Here is a 26,506-nt window from a genome sequence, read left to right as displayed (position 1 = left end):
CTTCCCTCCCGGAGAGGTGACATTCCACGTCCCTAGAGCCAGTTTCTGTAGCTGGGGATCGGATCACCTAGGTCCCCACCTTTGGCCACCAACCAGCCTACACTGCACCCGACTCCTATGCCCCCTCCCACAGGTGGTGAGCCCACATGAAGGGGGACCCACTTTACCCTTTTGGGCTGTGTCTGGTCGGGCCCCATAGGTGCAGGCCTGCCCACCAGGCGCTCGCCTTCGAGCCCCACCTCCAGAGGTGGGCCCCTGTGACCTGCGTCCGGGCAAGGGAAACCTAAGTCCATTTATTTTGTTTGTCATACAGGTTTTTGGAGCTGTGCTTTGTCTGGTCCCTCACCTAGGACCTGTTCGCCATGGGTGACCCTACCAGGGGGTTGAAGCCCCAGACAACTTAGCTCCTAGGATCACTGGGACACACAACCCCCTCCACCACGATAAGGTGATGGCTCAGGGAGGGAGGCGGCTAACCATTGGGATAAACAAAGGGTCGGTACTCTAAACTGCTGTTTGGTGCATAGGCACAAACAACAGTCAGGACCATAGAGACAATAAAGGGTGAGTACTCTGAACTGCTGTTTGATGCATAGGCACAAACAACAGTCAGGACCATAGAGATAAACAACCACTTGAGAGGCTAACCACTGGCAGTCCAGGAATGTGCGGTCAGGGGAGGCAAAGCCTCACCTGCATGTGCAGAGTAAAAATAAATAAATAAATAAATAAAAAAAGACAAATAATAAGTTGCATTAAATTATTTCTCATTTTAGTTCTCTGGTCTGTGCTTTATATTAATTTAATTTTTAATACAATAATGTCCATGATTTCATTAAGTTGCTGAATTTGCCTATTTGTATTTTCAGAACCCTTGAACCCACAGTGCTGCCTAGTGACTGGAGGGTGTAATTGCGCTGCAAGGTTTATAGGTAATTCCACCCAAATACTACCAAACATTTCATCCAAATATTACTTTCTCCACAGCTAAACCAATTTCATTATATCCATGCAATTTATGTAATTTGCAAAATCTGCAATTTTCCCCTTTGTGGGACAATTGAAGGTTATTTTATGGATGAAAGTATTCTCTAGATTTGCTCTATATAAAAAGTACCCTGAGAGACTAATAGTTTCTTATGTTAGGATTTGGCGTACTAAAAAATAAAAAACATGGATGGTAGGTTAATTGACGACTCTAAATTGCCCGTAGGTGTGAATGTGAGTGCGACTAGTTGTTTGCTTGTATGTGCCCTGCGATTGGCTGGCAACCAGTTCAGGGTGTACCCCGCCTCCTGCCCGATGATAGCTGGGATAGGCTCCAGCACGCCCGCGACCCTAGTGAGGAGAAGCAACTCAGAAAATGGATAGATGGATGGACGTTTGAGCTCCCGCCTTCCCGTCCTCTCCCAAAAGACATTTTGACATCTAAATTGCAGAATTGAGCTAGACTGTCCTTCTAAATGCTGTTATCTCAACAGCCAGACAGGCAGGATCCTTGTACAGGATCTCAACAGGCAGACTCAATATATTTAATGGATACATAATACTCAAATAGAATTGTAATGTTTTTTCTTTAGGTATGCCATTTTAGTCGTTGTCTTGATTGGGGGGCGATTTTAACCACTAGATGTCATACGACGTTGTTGTTTTTTTTTCTCTGTACAGGACATTCAAACACCAGCGCGTTATTAAGATTCCCACGCATTTGTAGGCAGGACACGCCCTGCTCAAATATTACTGGTTTCAGGACACGCGCCGCTGCACTCTGAATGGCTGCTGTATCCCTGTAGAACAAGCAACTGCTTCCAGACAGGTAGACACGTATGTGAGTTAAGTGTGGTGGCGTTAATAGTTTCCTACTAACCCTAAATCCATAACCCTAGCCCTAAACCTAACAATAACAAACTTTTCATTTCGTACAAATGTGATAGATGTTTGGGACGGCCATCTCGTTACATCGACGGAGCCAGCCCTTCCTGCGGCGTTGGAGCCAATCATGTTGCAGTGGGGCGTGTCCTGCCTGGAAACTGTGTGGCTGCTACACGGTTAACCCCCCCCGTCCATTTACATCATCGCCTTGTAATATTAATTTAGTCGGCGGGCTTTTGTTTTTTTATTTAAAAAATGGTTAATTGAAATGTATTTCTTGATTTTGATTTATATGGATGGATTTTTCTAATGAAATAGATTGATTTTGTTGTAAAAAAAAAAAAAAAAAAGTACAATTTTGAAGTACATTTAATGAATTTCTTAATTAATACTGTAAAAATAAAAGATAAATCTTCTTTTCCTTTCGGTTTTTCCCTTTAGGGGTCGCCACAGCGCGTCATCCTTTTCCATGTAAGCCTATCTCCTGCATCCTCCTCTCGAACACCAACTGCCATCATGTCTTCCCTCACGACATCCATCAACCTTCTCTTTGGTCTTCCTCTAGCTCTCTTGCCTGGCAGCTCCCTCCTCCATCATCCTTCTACCAATATACTCACTATTTCTCCTCTGGACGTGTCCAAACCATCAAAGTCTGCTCTCTCTAACTTTGTCTCCAAAACTTGGCTGTCCCTCTGATGAGCTCATTTCTAATTGTATCCAACCTGGTCACTCCGAGAGCGAACCTCAACATCTTCATTTCCGCCACCTCCAGCTCTGCTTCCTGTTGTCTCTTCAGTGCCACTGTCTCTAATCCGTACATCATGGCTGGCCTCACCACTGTCTTATAAACTTTGCCCTTCATCGTAGCGGAGATTCTTCTGTCACATAACACACCTGACACCTTCCTCCACCCGTTCCAACCTGCTTGGACTAGTTTCTTCACTTCCTTACCACACTCACCATTGCTCTGGACGGTTGACCCCAAGTATTTAAAGTCCTCCACCCTTGCCATCTCTTCTCCCTGTAGCCTCACTCTTCCCCCACCACCCCTCTCATTCATGCACATATATTCTGTTTTACTTCGGCTAATCTTCATTCCTCTGCTTTCCAGTGCATGCCTCCATCTTTCTAACTGTTCCTCCACCTGCTCCTTACTATCACTGCAGATCACAATGTCATCTGCAAACATCATGGTCCACGGGGATTCCAGTCTAACCTCATCTGTCAGCCTATCCATCACCACTGCAAACAGGCAGGCAGGCTCAGGGCTGATCCCTGATGCAGTCCCACCTCCACCTTAAATTCGTCTGTCACACCTACAGCACACCTCACCGCTGTTCTGCTGCCCTCGTACATGTCCTGTATTATTCTAACATACTTCTCTGTCACTCCAGACTTCCGCATGCAGTACCACAGTTCCTCTCTGGGTATTCTGTCATAGGCTTTCTCTAGATCTACAAAGACACAATGTAGCTCCTTCTGACCTTCTCTGTACTTTTCCATCAACATCCTCAAGGCAAATAATGCATCTGTGGTACTCTTTCTAGGCATGAAACCATACTGTTGCTTGCAAATACTCACTGCTGTCCTGAGTCTAGCCTCCACTACTCTTTCCCATAACTTCATTGTGTGGCTCATCAACTTTATTCCTCTATAGTTCCCACAGCTCTGAACATCACCCTTGTTCTTAAAAATGGGCACCAGCACACTTTTCCTCCAATCCTCAGGCATCTTCTCACGTGCTAGAATTCTATTGAACAAGCTGGTCAAAAACTCCACAGCCACCTCTCCTAGATGCTTCCATACCTCCACAGGAATGTCATCAGGACCAACTACCAACTTTCCATTTTGCATCCTCTTTAATGCCTTTCTAACTTCCCCCTTACTAATCATTGACACTTCCTGGTCCACCACACTTGCCTCTTCTACTCTCCCTTCTCTCTCATTTTCCTCATTCATCAACTCCTCGAAGTAGTCTTTCCATCTATCTAGCACAATACTGGCACCACTCAACATATTTCCATCTCTATCCTTAATCACCCTAACCTGCTGCACATCCTTCCCCTCTCTATCCCTCTGTCTGGCCAACCTGTATAGATCCCTTTCTCCTTCTTTAGTGTCCAACCTGGCATACATGTCATCATATGCATCTTGTTTGGCCTTTGTCACCTCTACCTTTGCCCTGTGTCGCATCTCAATGTATTCTTTTCGCCTCTCCTCGGTCCTCTCATTGTCCCACTTCTTCTTAGAAGTGGGAGACTTCCTTTTTCCTTGTATGATTTCCTGTACTGTGAGGTTCCACCACCAAGTCTCCTTCTCTCCTTTCCTGCCAGAAGATACACCAAGTACTTGAGCAAGACACTGATACCCCGAAATGCTCCCCGGGCGCTTCAGCTGTCCCCTGCTCCAGTGTGTTCCACTAACATGTGTATGTGTTCACTATGATGGGTTAAATGCAGAGAACAAATTTCGTGTACATGCATGCATGTTCATGACAATAAAAGATGATTCTTCTTCTTCTCCCCCCCTCCACCAGAGTCATCTTACACACCACCATCATATGCTGTCTAGCCAAACTCTCCCCTACCACTACCTTAAAGTCAGTAACCTCCTTCAGATTACATCGTCTGCACAAGATGTAATCCACCTGCGTGCTTCTGTAGGTCCTCCTATGATCCTGCCTCTTCTGGAAAAAAGTGTTCACTACAGCCATTTGCATCCTTGTTGCAAAGTCTACCACCATCTGTCCCTCCAAGTTCCTTTCCTGGATGCCGTACTTACCCATCACTTCTTCATCACCCCTATTACCTTCACCAACATGTCCATTACAATCTGCACCAATCACGACTCTCTCTCTGTCTGGGATGCTCAGAACTACTTCGTCTAGCTCCTTCCAGAATTTCTCTTTCACCTCTAGGTCACATCCTACCTGTGGGGCATAGTCACTAATCACATTATACATAACACCCGCAATTTCAAGTTTCAGCCTCATCACTTGATCTGATACTCTTTTCACCTCCAAGACATTCTTAGCCAACTCTTCTTTTAAAATAACCCCGACTCCATCTCTCTTCCCATCTACACCATGGTAAAATAATTTAAACCCTGCCCCTAAACTTCTAGCCTTACGGCCTTTCCACCTGGTCTCCTGGACCCACAATATATCAACCTTTCTCCTAATCATCAGGTCAACTCCCGAGATCTTCCTGTCATAGTCCCAACATTCAAAGTCCCCACATTCAGTTCTAGGCTCTGTGCTTTTCTCTTCTCTTTCTGTCAAAGAACTCGCTTTCCACCTCTTCTTCTTCTTCGATTTCGACCCACAGTAGCGGAATTTCCACCGGCACCCCGCAGGTTGACGGCGCCGGTGGCAGACGTTGTTAACCTGGGCCACGACCGATCCGGTATGGAATTCTTTGGATGAACACTCATATTTGTTTGGCAAAGTTTTAAGCCGGATGCCCTTCCTGACGCTTCCCCTTGCATGTATCCGGGCTTGGGACCGGCCTACAGTTTGCACTGGCTTGTGTCCCCCATAGGGCTGCATTAAAAATCAAAGATAAATAATACATACAATTTGAATCAATTATTTTATTAATAAAATAGCAATAGACTGACATTTTTAAAAACATTTTACCTCATTGACCAATGACATCGCCCATCTGTGTGATTTAAAAATCAAATGTGACCCTTAAGCTCAATGGCCACATCAAGAGGAGACCCTATACAGTAATCTACTATGAGCCAATCCTCCAACCCCATGGTAAAATTCTGCATTTTGAACATAATATTCACCATCATTGGGTATCCATTTTACAGTGTTTATTGTTGTAGTATTTGCTCTATTAAAGTTTATATAGTTTTATTGAAAAAAAAGTAGGATAACTGAAATGAAGTCCTTCCATTTGTCAGAAAAGTAACCTAATAGGCACAATACGTTCCGGTTTGATGTAGACTTTATTACGCGAAGAAAAACATTTAACGCAAAATTGCTTACTGTCGGTGGATTGTTGGAATTTGCTCGTGACCGTAAGTTGTGATGGGGAAAAAAAGGCAAAAACATCATCACTGGATAAAAGCTTCTGTTTTTTTTTTTTTTTTTTAAATCAAGGATATCCATCCATCCATTTTCTGAGCCGCTTATCCTCACTAGGGTCGCGGGCGTGCTGGAGCCTATCCCAGCTGTCATCGGGCAGGAGGCGGGGTACACCCTGAACTGGTTGCCAGCCAATCACAGGGCACATACAAACAGACAACCAGTCACACCTACGGGCAATTTAGAGTCTCCAATTTATGCATGTTTTTGGGATGTGGGAGGAAACCGGAGTGCCCGGAGAAAACCCACGCAGGCACGGGGAGAACATGCAAACTCCACACAGTTGGGGCCGGGGATTGAACCCGGGTCCTCAGAACTGTGAGGCTGACGCTCTAACCAGTCGGCCACCGTGCCGCCAAATCAAGGATATTATTTTTTTATTTCAAAGGAGAAAGACATTAAAACTTATATCAGTTAATGAATAAAATTTGCCCCTAACATTTATAAATAAATGAATGTTGAATATTTAAAAAAAAAATGCTAATCTAAATAAGTCACATTTTAACAGTGCACCATCTCGAGTTTGGGGGGGAAACTAGGCCGTCTAGTTTTGCTCAAGGCTCTCCCAAAAGTAGTCACAATTGAAGAAGACTAGCATTTCCCCAATTGAGCTGCTATGCATGAGCAACTATCTTGCAAAATTTGTACAGAAGGAACTTCAATTAGCAAAGGTTTTCTGTTAAATGTCGAACAGAAGATAGCAGGGATAGGCTCCAGGATGCCCGCGACCCGAGTGAGGATAAGCGGTACAGAAAATGGATGGATGGATTCTGTTGATTGACCAATAATGCATCATATACACCATTTCACAATCGGCACTAGGATACTTCCGGATGGCAGAGAAGTCATCAACTACGGCTGACCTGAACTGAAACGATGACAAAAACTTAGTGCTTGGCGTTTGCGGCGCCAGATGTACCCCACCCAAAAAGTTTTTTTTTTTTCTATTAAAAAAAAAAAGAAAATCTAAATGACCCAGCAGAACCTATGGGTGAGGAGGATAAATTGAATGGATGTCGTAGGTAGTTGTACAGAGACAATTTCAAGAAGTAGTAGCCACGGCTGGCGACCAGTTTTGCATGAAAAGGTACCCCGCTCTTAGCCCAAAGTCCGCTGAGATAGGCTCCAGCTCACCTGTGACCTATAGTGAGGTTAAGGTGTACAGAAAATAGTTGGATGAAAGAATAGACAGTCCCTCAATGATCATGTTAACTATGTCTTGATTTCCACCACGTCTATTTTTGAATTAACTTACCTGTTGAAATGTAAATTCCGTTGTCGTTCCAAGCAATTTACCTGGAATTTTTTCCCCCCGACAATGTCACACATTGAAACTACGGTGGTGGAGAAGGCTAAAATCACCATTTACCTAGTTTTCTCAATCCCTTTGCATTGGTCAAATGAAATGGAAGGGCTTGTTTACTATAGTGCTGCCATCGGAGAAGGGTTAGCTAGTCTTTGTCATCTGGAAGTACATGCAAGATCATAGTGAAATGTCCTCTAAGAGTACTAAAACATTGTAGAGGTAGGAAGCAGGTTAAGACTATATGAAAAGAGAATGTAATAATGAAGACAGAGTGAGGATGGTTGTCCTTCCTGGCTTGTTTTGTTCACTGTACAGTGAAGACACCCTCTTCCCAGCTGGACTGGTTGACCAACACATCTTCATGCTTCAAGGAGCCAAGTAGGTACTTGACCCCAGCCTTGACGCCTGTTTTGAGACCGGCCCCGATAGCATAACCGGCCACGCCAGCGGCGCCACCTGTGGCGGCCATGAGGGCATCTGTGCCGAGGTCCACGGCAGTGAGTACGGCTCTTTCTTTTGCTGTTTCGGAGCAGTTGACCGATGCGTAATACACCGCTGTGCCCAAGTTGTAGAGGGTGCTGACTGCGGGGATCCACTCCACCACTTTGTATACACGCTCCTCCTTTTGGTTAATGCATCTCCTCTGGAGATCGCGTCGCAGCCGTCGAGCGGAGACATCGGTGCCTGAGAGCTCTGCACTACACTGGTAGATCCAACTGTCAGTAGCTTGAGAGGGTAGGATGTGACTGCCTTTCTTGAACACCACCTGATAGCGTCCAGGAAGTCCACCGCTTGTGACCCCAGCACACGTGACCCCCATCCTCTCACAGGTGTCCATAGCCTCCTCCAGCCCACTGTTGGCATCCTGGACAACTTCTCCAAGCAGCATGGTTCCATTAACCCGGGTCCAACCGTCGCAGTTTTGCCTCTTCTTAGCTCGTCCCAAACTCTTTCCCACCGTGGCCAGCTGCTGAATGTTGAAAATGACAGCTTCTAGGTGGCGCCCTGCTTCATCGCTCTCCCAAGTGAGTTTTGTAGGTTCAGATGGCAACTTCGTCCTCCTCTGGATCAGCCCTTCCACTTCCAGAAGGAGTTCGTTGGTATCAGCCATCCCCAGGAGACCATACAGCTTGACCACCAGGGTGTGCGCCTCCCGTGGGCAGCTTGCCACCACCAGCACTGGCACCAAAGCCAGACCTAGAAGCTCCTGAGGGAACCTGGAGGATAAAGGGTCATCCAGAGCACTGGCTGAAAGTAGTTCCCCACAGCTAATATTCCTCTCATTATGGACATCTGGAATCTTCCCTTGTAGCTTTGCCTTGAGGACGGATACTATGCGTTTGGCTGAATTTAGGCTCTTCTCTGCATGTGTAAGCGTTGATTCGGGATCAGGCTTTTCTGCAATTGGGAGACCAAACTGTGGCTGCGTTTGAGGATATGGTTTGGCTGTCTCTCCTGCTCCAAGGATTCCATTCGCTGGTGAACAACTAGAAGGGTGCACCGTGCACAGAGCTTGTTCATTTAGCAGGAGCTGTACCACGATCAGCCACTTCAACTTGGAGGACATCATTTCGCTCCTATTAAAGAAGACACTAAAGTAAAGAAACAAACACATACGATCAACTTCCTCTGCAATACTGCTTGTCAGATATGGGACTTATGGGAGTTATTGGGACTATCCTACCAGAAACCTAGTGCAAAATAGTCACAAGAAAATAATGCAATTCACAGTATTAACACCAAGTATAAACATGTTCTGTTACCATTGCAAGAGATTACCTACCTCAGTTAATAGATGCAGAGTCCACACGATAGACAGGAGTAAAACTGGGAAGACTGCTGCTTGTAGGATTCTTCTTTTTGTCCTCTCCACGGGTTTGCCTCAAATTCCAAGCAATCTTTTCCCGAGCCGCCAATGAGAATCCCTTTCTTTACAGGACATCCCATAGCCCTCCTCCTTCGGCCTAATCTGTCTTTTCAGCTCCATGGCTCACAAGGGAGATGAGGTCTGGAATATTGATTTATGGGGGAAAGTCCATGAATTGCTTACAGTTTTGTTTGTCTGCCCTGCTCACGTCTCCTCCCCTCACCAGGTTTTGTTTCTGACCCAAATAATTGAAGCACTCTCCCTTCGTGCCGCCAGCTAAAACAGCGGCCGAAATAAGTATTTAACACGTCACCATTTTTCTCACTAAATATACTTCCAAAGGTGTTATTGACCTGAAAATTTCCCCAGATGTTGGGAACAGCCAAAGTAATCCATACATACAAAAAAAGTAGAACAAATAAGCACAGAAATTCATTTGTGTGTAATAATGTGAAATGACACAGAAAAAGTATTAAACACGCCAACTGGTATTTATCTAATACTTTGTACAAACGCCTTTGTTTGCAATGACAGCTTCAAGAGGCCTCCTGTATGGAGAAACTAGTCGCATGCATTGGTCTGGTGTGATTTTGGCCCATTCCTCCACACAAGCAGTCTTCAAATCTTGAAGGTTACAATGACTTGTGCTTTTGAGTCAATGACACAATATAGTGATTTTAGAAAGACATATCTCTCTCTTACAATAACAGAGAACAAATAATTCACACAATGCCAAATACTCTCATTTTAATGAAATTCACGGATAATGTTGCAAATATTTTTTGAAATTAAAAGGAAAAAAAATTGACATACTGCAATAAATATCTGCATTAAAAGGTGCCATGTGAAGGGTGAAATGTGTAATAAAACAAATAAGCAAAAATAGTCAAGGATTGTACTGACTTGAGTAATAAGTCTGGGGTTGAATTTTGTATTTCCAAATGTTTTAAATTAAAGTAGGTTTGTCAGCAAGAATACTGTCAACACCGTCTGCAAACACCCCATTTGGGTGACGTTAAAAAGACGAGTTGGTTTTATTTGAATTTAGCTGTATTATAGAGTATCTAACTGAAGTTTAAACTTGAGTAACTTAAAACATTTGGCCGTACAAATTAATGGGTTTTATACTAAGTTTCAAATGTACACTTTACAGCTTGTAAATTTACAGTATATACTGTATATTTATTATAAACTTTTGTATTTGCAATCAAAGTGAAACAAATGTACAATAAAATATGCTTTATTTATAGTGATTAAAGTACCGGTAGCAATTCAAAACAACACCATTATAAATAAATTGCAAACGAATACAGTACTGTACACCTTTTAACAGCTATTCCATTGTTATCGGGAGCAGATTGTCAAGAAAACAAAATAAATTTCGAATGAAACAAAACCTGAAATTCTTGTATCTGTATAGAAATGGCTAGGAAAGGGACAGGTACTTGGAAAAATTTTGAAAAGTGAAACGTGTAATCAAAAGATTACATAGGTTCCTGATGAGTAAACTACAAACTGCAGATGAAGCCTGTAATTGTTCAAATGGTCCGGCTGTTCACATGCTTATCGGTCTTAAGTTTGCTTTAGCAAAAATCACTTGCCAAATGACTGTATCTTTAAAAATGGTGCTCACTCGGAAGATGAATACAGAACACATCTGTTGTTTGCCTACAACTAAGCCTCTTTAAAACCAATCATGTACAAAGACCGGTTATGCTCTCTACATACAAATAAATCTATAGTGAATAACATGTGCTCTTGGACAAAATGAAGCTGTGTGGTTCCATTTCCTATAGGCATTTGAATAGGTACCCACACATGTTCAAGTTCAGTGAGAAAATTACCTTGGTTAGTGGCTTGAACACATTTAGGGGGTTCTGGAAAAATAAAATACCAATTATCTAGATTTGTTTTTATTTTGACATCACTGTGCAAATTCACATGTGGGCCTAGCACATACCAAGACGCCCACAACCAACAGAGCTATGATGCCTCCGTATTCTGAGGTTGTCCTTTTCCACAAGTAGTGCAAGCCAAGTGTGTGACATGGATGGTTTAGTAGAGGCCTTCTTTCTTTGGACGAATGATGGACCACTGGAAAGGTTTGTTTAACCTCCAGATGCATCAGCATCCTCTAAGTGTGCAGTCGAGCAACAACATTTTCTTTTTTTTTGTTTCCTGATTAGACAGACGTTCAGTTGGTGTCAATCGCTGTGTGGTCTGGATGGAAGCTTAACAGATCTGAGCAAGCACAGTGCAACTTGAGGTGGCCAAGTATATAAAAGGAAGCTTTAAAATTGAAAAATCAATCTGTTCTTTCTGCCCTCAAATGTGGTGGAAGTGTGCTGAATGCGCTGAAAATGCCTAAATACTACTTCTACAACCTAGAAAAATGGATGCTACCTTGTGTAGTATTTTCCTTATGCCCTTTGGGACAAAGTATACTACAATGAATTGGACAATGTTGAAGGTGATGCTGGAAAGGTATCCTTCCTGTTGCTTTTAACACTATGTTGTGCGGCTTTGTGGATGCACACAATTGTGGCAAAAATCCTACCTTCGCTGGTTTGTGTGTAAAAGGCAATGGCGATTAATTGTCCCATGTTGTTACAGCTTTGATGTACTTATTTTGAAGGCTATGGCCTGTTCCCTAAAATGGCCGAAGAAGAAACAATTGAAGGGGAAGTACTTCCAAATTTCCAACAATGTAAATGCTAAAGAAAGAGAGAAGTTTGGTCCATCCTAATTCTAAACTAGATAACAGTTTACCGTCACAACCTACAACACCGAATGAGTCTTCCTTTTTCTGCTGTTGGTCACTTGACCGTAACAAGTCTGCTTTCATATTCATAGTCAAAAATCGATCAGGTAGGCTGGAGTTCATTTTGTTACTGCTGGCTTGTGCATTTAAATTTGAAGGTTAGAGGCCGTTTCACTGATAAGAGACTTGTTGAAAGAACCACACTCATCTACAAACTAAACAATGAATACGTATTTAAGGGTTATTAAATCCAAATTCTTCGCTCAAGGGAATATATTCAAATCCACATTCCTATGTAGAACTCTTTGACAGCTGAATGGAATATGAGTTATGATGAATGGTTTGTCATTAATTAACAGTTGTTTGGTTTGTTCAAGGTGTGTAGCAGTGACGATAATGCATGTGAGGATGAGGTCCAACCGGTTTGTTATCCAAATAAATGTTTTATGTTTTGAACAATGGCACAACTCTAGCTGGTAGTCATAGGAATACAAAAGGTGCTTTTTAAAAGAATGCAGCTGAATTAGTCTGCACTGACATGACAAACTAGAAAAGTGGTGAGGGTGAAGCTGATGTCTAAGACTAGTCTCACATTTGTTATTTTTTGTGTCATTCAAATAAGAGCCAACAAATTCTTCATTAATGATCAAATTGTTTCTCACACCCACACAGTCCTACTGTTGTATGGCAGCTGGAGGCAGGGAATCATCTGGTCTCTTTTCAGTAATTACACCTTTTTGTTCATTTTCCTGAGAAACATCTTTGCTCTTTTTTTGAGCAACAGCAACATCAACAGCAACAGCAGCAGCAGCATCCTTGGAGCTTAACTGCTCATAGGCGTAGCCGAGCGGGGTGGGAGGCTGGTAACGGTATCTGTAGCCAAAGGCACGCAGGTGATAGGCGTAGTACTCCAATAAATACATGTTGCTGTCATGCACATAGTGGAAGGACACAGACAGGTCCGAGCAGCAGCTTGGACCCTGGGGAAAAACAATTATAATTGTGTGGTTACGCGACATACAAAGCAACAAAGACATCCTCTTATATTATTACTAGTTAATTACCAGGGCTACTCAATCAATCAGCACGATTAAGGAACAAATCACTGTTTCTGGAGCCATTACATTTAGAGTCAAGATACATTTAAAAAAGTTGATAGGGATATTACACACAGTCACCATTGTTTTTAAATTTTGAAAATGATTTATAACCTTTATCCTTGACAACGTTGAAGAAACCCAAGAGCATAATTTAGAGCAGTGTTTCCAAACCAGTGTGCTGTGAGATGAGAAATTAGGTTAAATGATGCAATTTCCATTTTTTCCTCATTTCATTTTCACCAAATGCTTACTTCCTACAAATAATGTATCTTTGTTCATCTATGCTAGAGTGACATATAGTGCCAGGCAGAACAATTGCTCTTTCACTCCACAGCAGAAGGTCCAAACAATCTATGTATCCAACTGTTGCCACTCATACAACAGAATGATAACTTTGTCTTCAACTAATCAGGCCCCCGTTTTACACTAAGTATATTTGTGGGTAAATTAGACAGATCATTATTTCAGTATTGTACTGTATAAGCTTTTGACATTTTCGTTTGGTGATGTGCCCTGAGATTTTTTTTGACTTGGCTGAATAAAGTTTGGGAAACACTGGGAAAATTACATGCAGTCTCTTTGATAATCATCAAAGCTTTTATTAGCAAAGATCTTTCAAGGTGATGTCACATAGAATTGAGAGACACTAGTTCTCTCTTTGACTTTTGAAAGAGGAGCTTCAGAACACAAAGCTGGGAAACATACAGTTAGTCCTCTTCCTTTTGGCTTGTCACGTTAGGAGTCGCCACAGTGTGTGTCAATAACAAGTCCTTCACCCTCGCTATCTCTTCTCCCAGAAGCCTCACTCTTCCCCCTCCACACCTCTCATTGACGCACATGTATTCTGTTTGTCTTTGACTCTCCTTTCCGGTCAATGCCTCCACCTGTTCCGCCACCTTCTCCCTGCTTTCACTGCAGGTACATGGGGATTCCAGTCAAACCTCATCTGTCAGCCTATCCATCACCACTGCAAACAGGGAGGGGCTCAGGGCTGATCACTCCTCCCACCTCCACCTTAAATTCGTCTGTCACACTTACAGCACACCTCACCGCTGTTCTGCTGCCCACGTACATGTCCTGTATTATTCTAACATACTTCTCTGCCACTCCATACTTCCGCATGCAGTACCACAGTTCCTCTCTGGGTACTCTGTCATAGGCTTTCTCTAGATCCACAAAGACACAATGTAGCTCCTTCTGACCTTCTCTGTACTTTTCCATCAACATCCTCAAGGCAAATAATGCATCTGTGGTACTCTTTCTAGGCATGAAACCATACTGCTGCTCCCAAATACATCTGTCCTGAGTCTAGCCTCCACTAATTTTTCCTATAATTTAATTGTGTGCCTCATCAACTTTATTCCTCTATAGTTCCCACAGCTCTGCACATCACCCTTGTTTTTAAAAATTGGCACCAGCACACTTTTCCTCCATTGCTCAGGCATTTTCTCACTGGCTAGAATTCTGTTGAACAAGCTGGTCAAAAAGTCCACATTTTCTCCGTCTTTAGTGTCCAACCTGGCATACTTCTTGTTTGGCCTTTGCCACCTCTACCTTAGCCCTACGTCGTATCTCCATGTATTCCCTTCTCCTCTCCTAAGTCCCCCACTTTTTTTTCTAACCTCTTACCTTGTATGATCTCCTGTACTTTGAGGTCCCAACACCAAGTCTCCTTCTCCCCTTTCCTTCCAGAAGCTACACCAAGTCAAGGTAATAGCCATGACAGACAAAATGTTGGTGTTCTTTGCTTTCATTTATGTGACTGTATTTATGTTCATCATTCCGTTGTTCATGTTCCGATCTTTGAACGTTAGCTACAGAAGGAAAAACCAAGATGGAATCTTATCTGCGTACCCTAGGCAATCGGAACAAGGTGATTTTCATTTTGTTTAAAAGGGCAGTTGTTTGCGTCACTATATTTTATCCTGATCCTGGAACTGACATTGTTTTCATTTGTACTTAGATGGTGTCTGACGGTACTAATCTGCACCTAAAGCAAGCACCCGTCTGATATCACCACAACTGTGTGTTCTCTCATTTATTAAATAAAAGTAGGGCTGCGAATTTCAAAATAAAAGCAAGTAAATAAAAGAGAGAAAGTTATGTGTTCAAATAAAATCCTTCAGAAAAATAAAGTTTGAGTTTCCCCTTTCACCCAATAGTGAAATCAAATCAAAAATTTTACATATTCTAATATAACAAATGTTAGAAACTGAGCTGTTATAGAGGTTTTGCCTGTTGAAAATCTTTGTTTTGTTTAATAATGGCATTTCCATGCTGAGCCTCTTTTTCTCTCCCCTGCTATGTTCTCCTTGTCTCTGCCTGGGCTGCGCGCAGTCAGTGATTACGGTCTGAGATCTGATTTGATTGGCTGAACTCGCATGTGATATGTGATATACGGTTCATCACTACTGTAAAGCCTGTGACGCTGCACCGCTTAAAATAGAAGTGCCCTCTATGCCTTTAATCATAACCTTTTTTTGGAGTTATGGTGCGGGGTTTCATATGGAACTGCTTCTGGGTCCCGACCCGGAAGACGGTCCGCCAGTTAGTGACCGCTGATTTAGAGCATTCTAACTTTAGAATAGAACACTGGATTGGACACATTCCATCTCCAATCAATGAGAGCTTTTGTGGCTTTTGTCAAGAACTTTGGCAAGAGAAATTCCTTTACTTGCCTGTGAAATGGGGTAGTAGCAGTAGCTCCAATACCAGAAGCTCTTTGGAAACTCAGCAGTGAGGTGCTGCTCAGGGATGAAGGGATGAAATGTCTCTCTCTGCAAAGTGTCTCTGGAGTCTCCTGCCAGCACCCCAACCTTCTCCAGGCACTGGCCCATTGCGAGGTCCTCCACTGAGCTGGTGTGAGTGCACACTTTGTTTTGAAATCCTTGTACAAATCGTCGCAGAGCCTCTTTGCTCAGCACGTAGCCCGCACCGCCGCTCATGTAGCCCTGCTTGGTGTACGGCTTGAATCTTCGACCGTAATAAATGGGCTCTTCCGGGGTGTGGTTTGCAAGTGCCCAACGCAGATTGTCCACTATTAGATAAGTGTCATCATCTGCCTTGAGGAACCAATCGGCTTCATTGCCGTAATGCTCATAGACATAATGGAAGGCTCGGATGGTTTTCCAGTAAAGCTGGTCACGGCCCTCTTTTGTATCCAAACCCACAGTTGGAAAGTCCGGATCGTTTACAGAGCTCACAAAGACCACAATGTTGCAATGCCGACTCCATGTGTCCTTCACATAGCGAGCCTTCGTCTTCAGGTTGCTCGGTCCAGTCATCACCCAGCAAAGAACACGTACTTTTTTGTACAATTCATCTGCCATTCTGCCATCCTCACCTGAAAAAACAAAGAACAGCATTTTTTTTTTTTTTTAAACATTTATCACCATATGATACAATAAAGCCACATATGCTTGCACTCTCCTTTTCCATGAGAGATGGAAATGCTGACTTGCAACAACACTGATGGAACATCTTAGGACAGGTATTCCTAACAAGGGTGCCGTGGCACATGATTGGTGTGCTGTGAGAGCTCAACAGGAATGGCACGAGGAAATATCTAACTGAACTCGTAACTGAAAATATATATCTATGCCAGCAATGTAAGGTGACAGGAATAATAATTAAATGCTCCTGCATTAGATGGCAGAACGTACAGTGAACCTGTGTATCTACATGATGCTATTCCTATAACGGTCATGGCTTCCTGTAAGTATATAAGCTTTGTGTTCAATTAAACAGATCAAGATGTCACACAATTAGTGAATAAATTCAGATGAGATCATTATTTAGTATTCATACTTTTTGTGCCATTTTTGTTTGGTGGTGCGGCGTGAGATTATTTTAATGCAAAATGGGTGCCTTGGCTCAATAAAGGTTTGGAAACACTGTCTCAAGATGTGGGAATGTACCTGGTATACTGTCAAACTATAGTAATAAGGTAATGCCTAGTATGAGCGAAGCATTGTGTTTCAGAATCCCGCTACACTTGAATTTTAAACAGGTTAGGCTCTTGGTTCTATTTTGATTAAACAAGATCACATGCACACTGGGAAATTGCCAGACTGGGCACATCTGGCTTAAGATCAACAGCGGTAAACATTTTATACTTGTTTAACTTAAGAATACTAAAATGTTACAAATTACCACTGTTTATAGGTTTTTTATTGTTTTATGATGGTGACAAGTTTGAACCTATGACTTAAGTGTGTTTCAAAACCCACACCCACAAATCTGTGTGAGAATAAGATCAATTATCCGATTTCACTTAATTGTTCCCGAAATTAACATTTTACAACCACAATTCGAATGAAGTTGGGACGTTGTGTTAAACAAATAAAAACAGAATACAACGATTTGCAAATCATGTTCAACCTATATTTAATTGAATACACTACAAAGACAAGATATTTAATTTTCAAACCGATCAACTTGATTGTTTGTAGCAAGTAATCATCAACTTAGAATTTTATGGCTGGAAGACGTTCCAAAAAAGATGGGCTGTTTACCAGGACACGGTCATGTTTACCACTGTGTTACATCACCTTTTCTTTTAACAACATTCAATAAATGTTTGGGAACTGAGGACACAAATTGTTGAAGCTTTGTAGCTGGAATTCTTTCCCATTCTTGCTTGATGTACAGCTTCAGCTGTTCAACAGTCCGGGGTCTCCGCTGTCGTATTTTACGCTTCATAATGCGCCACACATTTTCAATGGGAGACAGGTCTGGACTGCAGGCAGGCCAGTCTAGTACCCGCACTCTTTTCTACGAAGCCACGCTGTTGTAACACGTGCAGAATGTGGTTTGGCATTGTGTTGGTGAAATAAGCAGGGGCATCCATGAAAAAGATGTTGCTTGGATGGCAGCACATGTTTCTCCAGAACCTGTATGTACCTTTCAGCATTAATGGTGCCTTCACAGATGTGTAAGTTACCCATGCCATTGGCACTAACACAGCCCCATACCATCACAGATGCTGGCTTTTGAACTTTGTGTCCATAACAGTCCAGATGGTTCTTTTCCTCTTTGGCCCGAAGGACACGACGTCCACAATTTCCAAAAACCTTTGTTAGGTGTTCTGGCGGTATCTTGTGGCATTACAGAAAAATCACCCAAAACACACGGATATGCACGAATAGTTAGGTTCCACAAAAAAATAGAGTAGGTGAATTTGTGAATGGTGAATCGCAAATGTTGTGCCCTGCGATTGGCTGGCAACCGGTTCAGGGTGTACCTCGCCCCCCGGCCCGATGATAGCTGGGATAGGCTCCAGCACTCCCGCGACCCTTGTGAGGATAAGCGACTCAGAAAAATGGATGGATGGATGGCTGGAAACATCTCTCTTCCTTTCATTATCCCAAAGATACTGCCAGCAAATTTCTTGTCTGTCAAGAAGATTCTTTAGGCGAATGTGGCATGCAGCAATGCCACTGATTATTTTTTTACCCATGTTTGACCGCAACAATGTTTTCAATTGGCACAACTCACTAAAACCACGCTCTGCCTCAGCAGATGATATGGGAATCAGCAACAACAATCTCCCCATTGTCTTCACCTGATCAAGCAGGACACGGAACAGGGAAATTTCTTTCAAAGCATGCAGAGCATCTGTGGTTATGTCAACAATCTACTGTATCTAGGAAATCCATATCTGATCCAAAGCCTATTGTGGGGTGGAACAATGGGTTCAAGAGACACCGGTTTTTCTGCTTCTGTAACAACTGCCTCAAAGTGTTCTGTGCTTCTTCTGGATTTCAAGCCATCCTAGACCAAGTAGACAGCAGAGTGAATGCCCTCCATTGTCTCGAGTCTTTTTCGGGAGAGCTTTGACTAGAACTTCTACTTCACTGATCACATCTAATGAAAGCAGAAGTCCCATTATCGTGGTGCAGTCGAACACGTAAGCCTGAACCCTGAAAACTTGGACAGTTACAGTTGAACATTTTCAATGTTGTGATACGAAGAAGATTAGTGGACCGTTGTTGTCCCAGTTCATCTGGGAGCCAGTGGCTCCGTACCACCGGTACTGTGCAACCCTGTGAGCTGGCTCATTGAACGTATTAAACTCCTAAATTAAGGTACCGCGACACTGTATTTGCCTTGGCTTGGTGACAAATAGGTGTTAATCCACCCTCTGGGTAGTGAATGTTACAATTTACAAATGCAGATATCTAATTGATAGTAATAAGAAATTGGCAACTTGGAATGAGTCCCCATAAGGGTAATAACGAACTACATTTACTCCCTTACAATTCCTTAGGCCTGGCGCACACACAGATTGTTCCACTCTGAAAAGATTTTTAATCTTCTACAGACCCCACACAAATATATATATTTTTTTTAATAGGGCGTTCAACAACAGTTTTGGTCTTCCTTTCTGTGGTGTGCTCCAAGAAACGCAACACAGCAGACAACACACAAAGATTCTATTGCTCCGCCGATCTCAGTCTCACCTAATCGCACAAAATTTAAGAAGAAAAAAACCCTTGCAGATAAGCGCCGATCTTTCCAGAGTGTTACTGAAGGTTGCCTGAGCCGAGGGTCTTGTAAAATGGCGATGTGCTCAAAAAACAACTTGCCCTGGGAAATACTTCTTGCCATCTGGAGAACCCAATTTAATACATAAAACGACATTGGGCACACACACAGACATAAGGACAACCTTATAGGATAATCTTATAAGACTTAAAACTGTCTGAGGTCTGATGTACTTGGTCGGGAAGGGGCAAAATCAGCTCAACAGGCCGATTGTCTTTGTGTGTGTCGGGGCCTTTAGTAACTTTTTGGATAAATTTCTATTAAGAAGGAACGCTACATTTACTCCTTTATATTGAGCTATAGTCTGCTCACTATGTCACGTGACTATGTTCCACCAATCCAATGTAACCATTAGCAACGTTTGACTCGATTTTACCAATCAAACGGAGCCAGTAAGTCAAATGACCACACAAAAAGTTTCCGTGGCCCCACACAGATGCACAGTTTTCAATGACGAGGTGAAGCATGGCAGAAAACGGCGGAAACAACAGCGTGTGACTTGCAGTCAAAGGAGGCAGAACACCGCCTGAGTACATTCAATCTGTTTACCTTACACTACAAAAAAGAACAGCTTTGTCCCTGTTTTTCTATGCAATCTATACCCAGTAAGCCTATTGTGCTATTTCACGACTGTAAACACAACAGTAAAATTGAGACCTTTTCTTTTGGCTAAATTTGTTTGCTTCTTTCATGAAAATTGTATTCATTATTGTTGAGTTAAAGTGATATTGTTGTGCAGTACCTGGAGTTGCACATTGCTATTTTAATTGTTTGTCTATTTGACATTTATGTCAAAAACAAAAAAAACCAAAGGTTATTCAGCAGTACCTCAGTTTCTCTACCCCCCCATCCCCCCACTCAGTAGTTACTTTTACTTAAGTAATTATTTGGAGGACTACTTTTTACTTGTACTTGAGTCATATTGTTCTCAATAAGTGTTTCTGATCCTTGTTGCATGTACCGAACCCCACAAGTTTCATACGTACATTCAGCGAACCATTAGTAATTGGAATTGTTCCCCCCCCCCATATTCACAAAATAGGCTTACGTATATTACTGCACAAACTGTACTATGCATCAGTTGCACACAAAACCACTGTTCAAAGAACAAAATGCTAATTTCACTCCCAAAACTAAAACATCAATTCAAAGAATATTTACTGCAAATCAATGTGACACTTGCGATTGCCTACAGAAAAAGGTTCAGGGATGCTCGACTTCACCTTGGCTAGTGCCACTCTTGTATCATTTTTGCAACAAAGTCTGTTCCTTTATTTTGATTTTATGTCTACCATCCACGAAAAGGATTGCTGCCAAAGATATGTTGTAACAAACATGACTATCTCAAAGGATTTCTACGATTTGGTGACACCAAAAGATTAAGTGAGCGTTGTTGTTCTGAAGAGTTGTCACGTATCATAGGAGTGGGGTGACCGGAAATGTGTGTCTCGACCTCAGATGGACCTCTGATTGTGATTTGCTGAACCCCTGGGGTTCGATCGAACCCTGGTTAAGAACCACTGTTGTAAAGTAACAGCATTTATTTTTTAGTATAATTTATGGCTCCTGTACCCACCACTGCTTACTATTGTTGTGTGGAGGCACGGTTACCTGAATGATGCGGGTGTTTGAGATTGAAGAGGGCAGACCTCTCCTTCTTCCACCTCTTTTCTTCTTCTTCATGCTGCTGATCGTGGCTTTCAACCAGTCTGCTGACTGGTTGCACGGATAAAGTCTTGTCGAAGCCCACTTGCCGTAAAAACAGGTAGAACATGAAGAATCCCACCAGGAATCCCAAACAGAAGGAGAGTTTGAACGACGGGAACTTCATGCTGGGACAGATGTGTCGCCGTCACCCAAGAGCTTGAGAGAAACCACACAAGTTAGCAGAAGGCCTCCAAAATCTATTAATAGTTCTGAAAGGAGTGGTTTACTGTACTTACCAGCCACACATACCACTGCAGACACCATAGCAGCCGTATCCTTCACGACCACAGAATTTATATAGAACTCCCGGAAGAGAGAGAGTACATTACATCCTGGTTGCAGGAGTGGTTATTTCTTCGCTTAACTAGACACGCTGGGGGTGGGTGGACACGTCACTAGATAGTAACCACGAGGGGAAAGGACTACGTGCGAATTCGCTCCCAAAAATCACACAGGATGACGACGTTCATTTAGCACTCGAAAGCCTGACAGCTGCCGTTAGCTATGCGGCTCGCCGTTAACGCGACACAAGTTGCCACAAAACGTGCCAGAGTAGATGCTAGTCGAACGCCCCAGCTCACTGTAATGCTACGCTAATGTTCGGCCACGAATGTTAATCGGGTGGAAACGAGAGAAGCCACATAAGGCTACGTAAAAGTCTAGAAGTGGTCGAGGAAAAGATATCCGCTCGTGTGTGACGTCATTTGGTGCCGCCCCCTCGGGACCATGTCGACACAGACAGGCTTGGGAGGGTTCCAACCATCCATTTTCAACACCGCTTATCCTGGTTAGGGTCGCGGGGCGCTGGAGCATATAGACACGGACAACCATTCGCACTCACATTCGCACCGTCACTGAGTGGGAACTGAACCCACGCTGCCTGCACCAAAGTCAGGCGAGTATACCACTACACCATCAGTGACGTTTCGGGAGGGTTACGTTCAAAATGTATTCCAATACAATTAGCTGTTCAAATGTCAAACATAATCCAATAAAGAAATGTAACATGATTACTTTCAATGACGTTTGGATTACTCAACACCAAATATGACAAAAGAAATCCAACATCACTAAAATGTACACTATGTTGATATATATTGTGTTGTCTTTGTGTAAATGTTTAATATGCATGTTTTTGGAATGCGGGAGGAGCACGCATCCAAAACCTCCGAACTGAGACAGACGTGCTAACCTCTCGTTCACCATGCTGCCTCAGTTTCATAATGAAATATTTTAAAACCTGCCCCACATGACTCATAGTGTGTGTTAAACCGAGTGAAATGGAAAAAGAGGACTACATTTATGAAGGCAACGCACGCGCGCGCACACACCACTTTATGACACGATGATGCGCTGCTAACATTTAAAATTGTAATAATCCCAATATTTATTATTTTGTAATGAATACGTTTTTCTTTAATGGAAAAGTTACTTTTTTGGGTGGGTAAAATGACATGAATACGAAATATATATCTGAGACTTTGGTCTTTCATCTGGTACACTATTTATTTATATATAATGTTGATTCCAAGAAAAAGATTAGTAAAAAGTGTGACATCTAGCCCCGGCCTCCCCTATTGTTTCTATTGACAACACTGTTTTTTTGTTGTTGTTGTGAAAGCTACTTGACAGCTACTGTGAATAGTGTGGTGATGACTTTTTTCTTCAGGCTTTTGTTATCAGAATCAGAATCATCTGTATTTGCCAAGTATGTCCAAAACACACAAGGACTTTGTCTCCGGTAGTTGGAGCCGCTCTAGTACAACAGACAGTCAATTTACAGGACACTTTGGAGACATAAAGACATTGACAAAAAACAATTGTGCAAAAAGATGCAGAGTCCTCTAGCACTTAGAGCAGTTCGAATGACTAATATTGCAATAGTCCGGTGCAATGACCATTGTGCAAGGGGCGCTGAGACTTCAAGGAGTGTATGCGGTTTAAAGTGACGAGTAGTGCGATAATCTGGGACAATGTTGGTTGTGCAAATGTTACAGATACTCCTCAAACAGTGTGCAATGGAGCAGATGCTACTCTGGCATGAGTGGCCAGTATATGCAAATAGTGCAGCACGGCGAGACAACTACAGTGAGTGCACGAGTAATACATAATTGGCCCAACAGAAATGTGACAACGAACTCAAGTCAAAAAATTGCCAGCATGTTGTAATGGAATTGTAGGTTAGGTGTTTAAGAAGTTGATCGCAAGAGGGAAGAAGCTGTTGGAATGTCTACTAGTTCTAGTTTGCATTGATCGGTAGCGCCTACCTGAGGGAAGGAGCTGGAAGAGCACCGGTGACCGGGGTGGCTTTTGCACGCCCTTGTCTTAGTTCTGGCAGCGTGCAAGTCCTCAATGGTGGGTAGGGGGGTACCGACAATCCTTTCAGCAGTTTTGATTGTCCGTTGCAGTCGGAGTTTGTCCTTTTTTGTAGCAGCACCAAACCAGACTGTGATGGAAGAACACAGGACTGATTCGATGACCGCTGTGTAGAACTGTCTCAGCAGCTCCGGTGGCAGGCCGTGTTTAGTGAATAATGCTGAAGATAACAAGCTTCGTCCCCCAAAATCGCATGCTAAATCACAATCCCAACATTTGTTTAAAAGTAACACAAAAACAAACTCGCAATTAAGAGTATTTTCCCAAATCATTCCTGATTAATGACTAGGTAGTTTTAATAGGGCCCACATCATTAAAGTTTATTGGTTCATTTCTCAGTGACGAGGACTGGCTGAGTGTGGCTAAAGGTTTAGCCACATAAACACACATGATGCTGTGGCTAACTACACACAAGTGTGGCTATGAGGTTTCATGACCCAGTGCCAACCCTATTAATATAAATGGAACCTCCAAAGTTGAACACGCTGTGATGCTGGTTGACTTCAAAGTTATTTTGAAAAAAACATTTCCCCACAGGAAATAATATAAATTGAAATAACCTGTTTCAGAGTAAAAAAAAAAAAAAAAGTTAACCACTGTCAAATGAAGCTAAAATACAGTAAAACTTATCACCCTTTGAAGCCGTCTGATGGACATGTATTGGAGAGGCTTGTTGTGATGTGAGTTGAGTTGAGTTCACTGCTATCGTACAGCGCTTCGATTTCTATTTTTACTCGCAAGTCAGAGCAAAAAAAAAAAAAAGAATTGACCCAACTAAAGCTCTTAAAAACTTGGGTCACTCGTATCTTGAATATTGAATTGAGCAGCCAGAACCCTTGTCGCAATAAGTTCCATATCTGGTTCTGTGGTCATCGTCACATTTTGATGCTCACCGAGTCTCACATGACATCACACCTGATGATGGTTTGAATTCCAAGTTTAGTTTGACTTTGGAGGTGTGTTTTTCCATGTTGAACTCCAAATCGTGCCAACATTTTACTTCGACCCAATGGTTAAGATCATCGCCTGCCACCGTGGGGGACCTAGGTTCAAAAAAAACCCGACTGGACCATCTGCCAACATCCCCCGGACTCACGGCTGTGGTGTCCTTGAGCAAGACACTGATACCCCGAAATGCTCCCCGGGCGCTTCAGCTGCCCCCTGCTCCAGTGTGTTCCACTAACATGTGTATGTGTTCACTGTGATGGGTTAAATGCAGAGAACAAATTTCGTGTGCATGCATGCATGTTCATGACAATAAAAGATGATTCTTCTTCTTCTTCTTCTTCTTCTAATGGGCCCCACAGAAATGTGACAACGAACTCAAGTAAAAAAAATTGCCAGCTTGTTCTATAATATAATAATTATATTATATTAATAATATATATAATTATAGGTTAGGTGTTTAAGAAGTTGATCGCAAAGGGAAGAAGCTGTTGGAGTGTCTACTAGTTCTAGTTTGCATTGATCGGTAGTGCCTACCTGAGGGAAGGAGCTGGAAGAGCTGGTGACCGGGGTGCGGAGGGTCCGAGAGGATTTTGCACGCCCTTGTCTTAGTTCTGGCAGCGTGCAAGTCCTCAATGGTGGGTAGGGGGGTAGCGACAATCCTTTCAGCAGTTTTGATTGTCGGTTGCAGTCGGAGTTTGTCCTTTTTTGTAGCAGCACCAAACCAGACTGTGATGGAAGAACACAGGACTGATTTGACTACCGCTGTGTAGAACTGTCTCAGCAGCTCCGGTGGCAGGCCGTGCTTTCTCAGAAGCCGCAGGAAGTACATCCTCTGCTGGGCCTTTTTGAGGACGGAGTTGATGTTAGTCGCCCACTTCAGGTCCTGAGAGATTGTAATTCCCAGGAACGTGAAGGTCTCCACGGTTGACACAAGGCGGCTGGACAACGTGAGGGGCAGCTGTGGCGAAGGATGCCTCCTGAAGTCCACGATCATCTCTACAGTCTTGAGCGTGTTCAGCTCCAGCTTGTGTCGGCCGCACCACAGCTCCAGCCGCTCCGCTTCCTGTCGATATGCAGACTCGTCACCGTCCTTGATGAGGCCAATGACAGTGGTGTCATCTGCAAACTTCAGGAGTTTGACAGTCGGGTTCGCTGAGGTGCAGTCGTTCGTGTAGAGAGAGAAGAGCAGGGGAGAGAGGACACAACCTTGGGGTGCCCCAGTGCTGATGCTGCATGTGGATGAGGTGGCCTCCCCCAGCCTGACCTGCTGTGTCCTGCCTGTCAGAAAGCTGTAAGTCCACTGGCAGATGGCAGGTGAGACGCTGAGCTGGAGAAGCTTGGATGAAAGGAGTTCAGGGAAGATGGTGTTGAACGCTGAGCTGAAGTCCACGAACAGGATCCTCGCGTAGGTCTCTGCACTGTCGAGGTGTTCTAAGATGAAGTGCAGTCCCATGTTGACTGCATCATCCGCAGACCTGTTCGCTCGGTAGGCAAACTGCAGGGGGTCCAGCAGGGGACCTGTGACACTCTTGAGGTGGTCCAGCACGAGACGTTCAAAGGACTTCATGACCACAGATGTCAAAGCGACAGGCCTGTAGTCATTCAGACCCGAGATTGCAGGTTTCTTGGGGACTGGAATGATGGTGGAGTGTTTGAAACAGGTTGAAAAGTTTGTTTATTCCAGATTCAACATTTAAGCAAAATTTAAGTTTGTTGTCATATAATAAGCTTTAACACTACATTTCTGCAGAGAAGGGAAACATGCACATCGCAGTGATTTTTCATTAAATATTGAGTTTTGCCCACCGTGAATTTGAGTTTGACACCCTTGGTCTATACTCTTACTTTTATTATCCCATAGTTTTGTGTGATTACTTCAATAATCCTTTGTTCTTGCGTGGCCTTTTCAAATGTAGTTAATAACTTA

The 26,506-nt window shown here is 43.0% G+C and overlaps 2 protein-coding genes across 3 annotated transcripts; both read right to left on the bottom strand.

The window, feature by feature from the left end:
• Positions 1 to 5,448: 5,448 nt before the first annotated feature.
• Positions 5,449 to 9,385, bottom strand: apof (apolipoprotein F). 2 transcript variants are annotated; one of them, XM_061786095.1, is made up of 2 exons: positions 9,058 to 9,385; positions 5,449 to 8,866 (listed from the first exon to the last, which is right to left on the bottom strand). In XM_061786095.1, the coding sequence occupies exon 2, from the start codon at positions 8,842 to 8,844 to the stop codon at positions 7,579 to 7,581; it is 1,266 nt and encodes a 421-aa protein (XP_061642079.1). In that variant the 5' UTR covers positions 8,845 to 8,866; positions 9,058 to 9,385; the 3' UTR covers positions 5,449 to 7,578. The 2 variants fall into 2 exon arrangements, with proteins under 2 accessions (XP_061642079.1, XP_061642078.1); XM_061786094.1 differs by having other exon boundaries at positions 5,449 to 8,851; positions 9,058 to 9,383.
• A 486-nt stretch (positions 9,386 to 9,871) lies between these two features.
• Positions 9,872 to 22,068, bottom strand: c1galt1lb (core 1 synthase, glycoprotein-N-acetylgalactosamine 3-beta-galactosyltransferase 1, like b). The gene is made up of 4 exons (XM_061785402.1): positions 21,492 to 22,068; positions 21,160 to 21,411; positions 15,681 to 16,345; positions 9,872 to 12,882 (listed from the first exon to the last, which is right to left on the bottom strand). The coding sequence occupies exons 2-4, from the start codon at positions 21,377 to 21,379 to the stop codon at positions 12,577 to 12,579; spliced, it is 1,191 nt and encodes a 396-aa protein (XP_061641386.1). The 5' UTR covers positions 21,380 to 21,411; positions 21,492 to 22,068; the 3' UTR covers positions 9,872 to 12,576.
• Between the last annotated feature and the right edge of the window lie 4,438 nt (positions 22,069 to 26,506).

The sequence above is a fragment of the Phyllopteryx taeniolatus genome, chromosome 9, assembly GCF_024500385.1.
Source record: "Phyllopteryx taeniolatus isolate TA_2022b chromosome 9, UOR_Ptae_1.2, whole genome shotgun sequence".
Taxonomy (NCBI): Eukaryota; Metazoa; Chordata; class Actinopteri; order Syngnathiformes; family Syngnathidae; genus Phyllopteryx; species Phyllopteryx taeniolatus.
The sequence above is the reverse complement of the archived record's forward strand: the minus strand, read 5'-3'. Positions and strand labels throughout refer to the sequence as shown.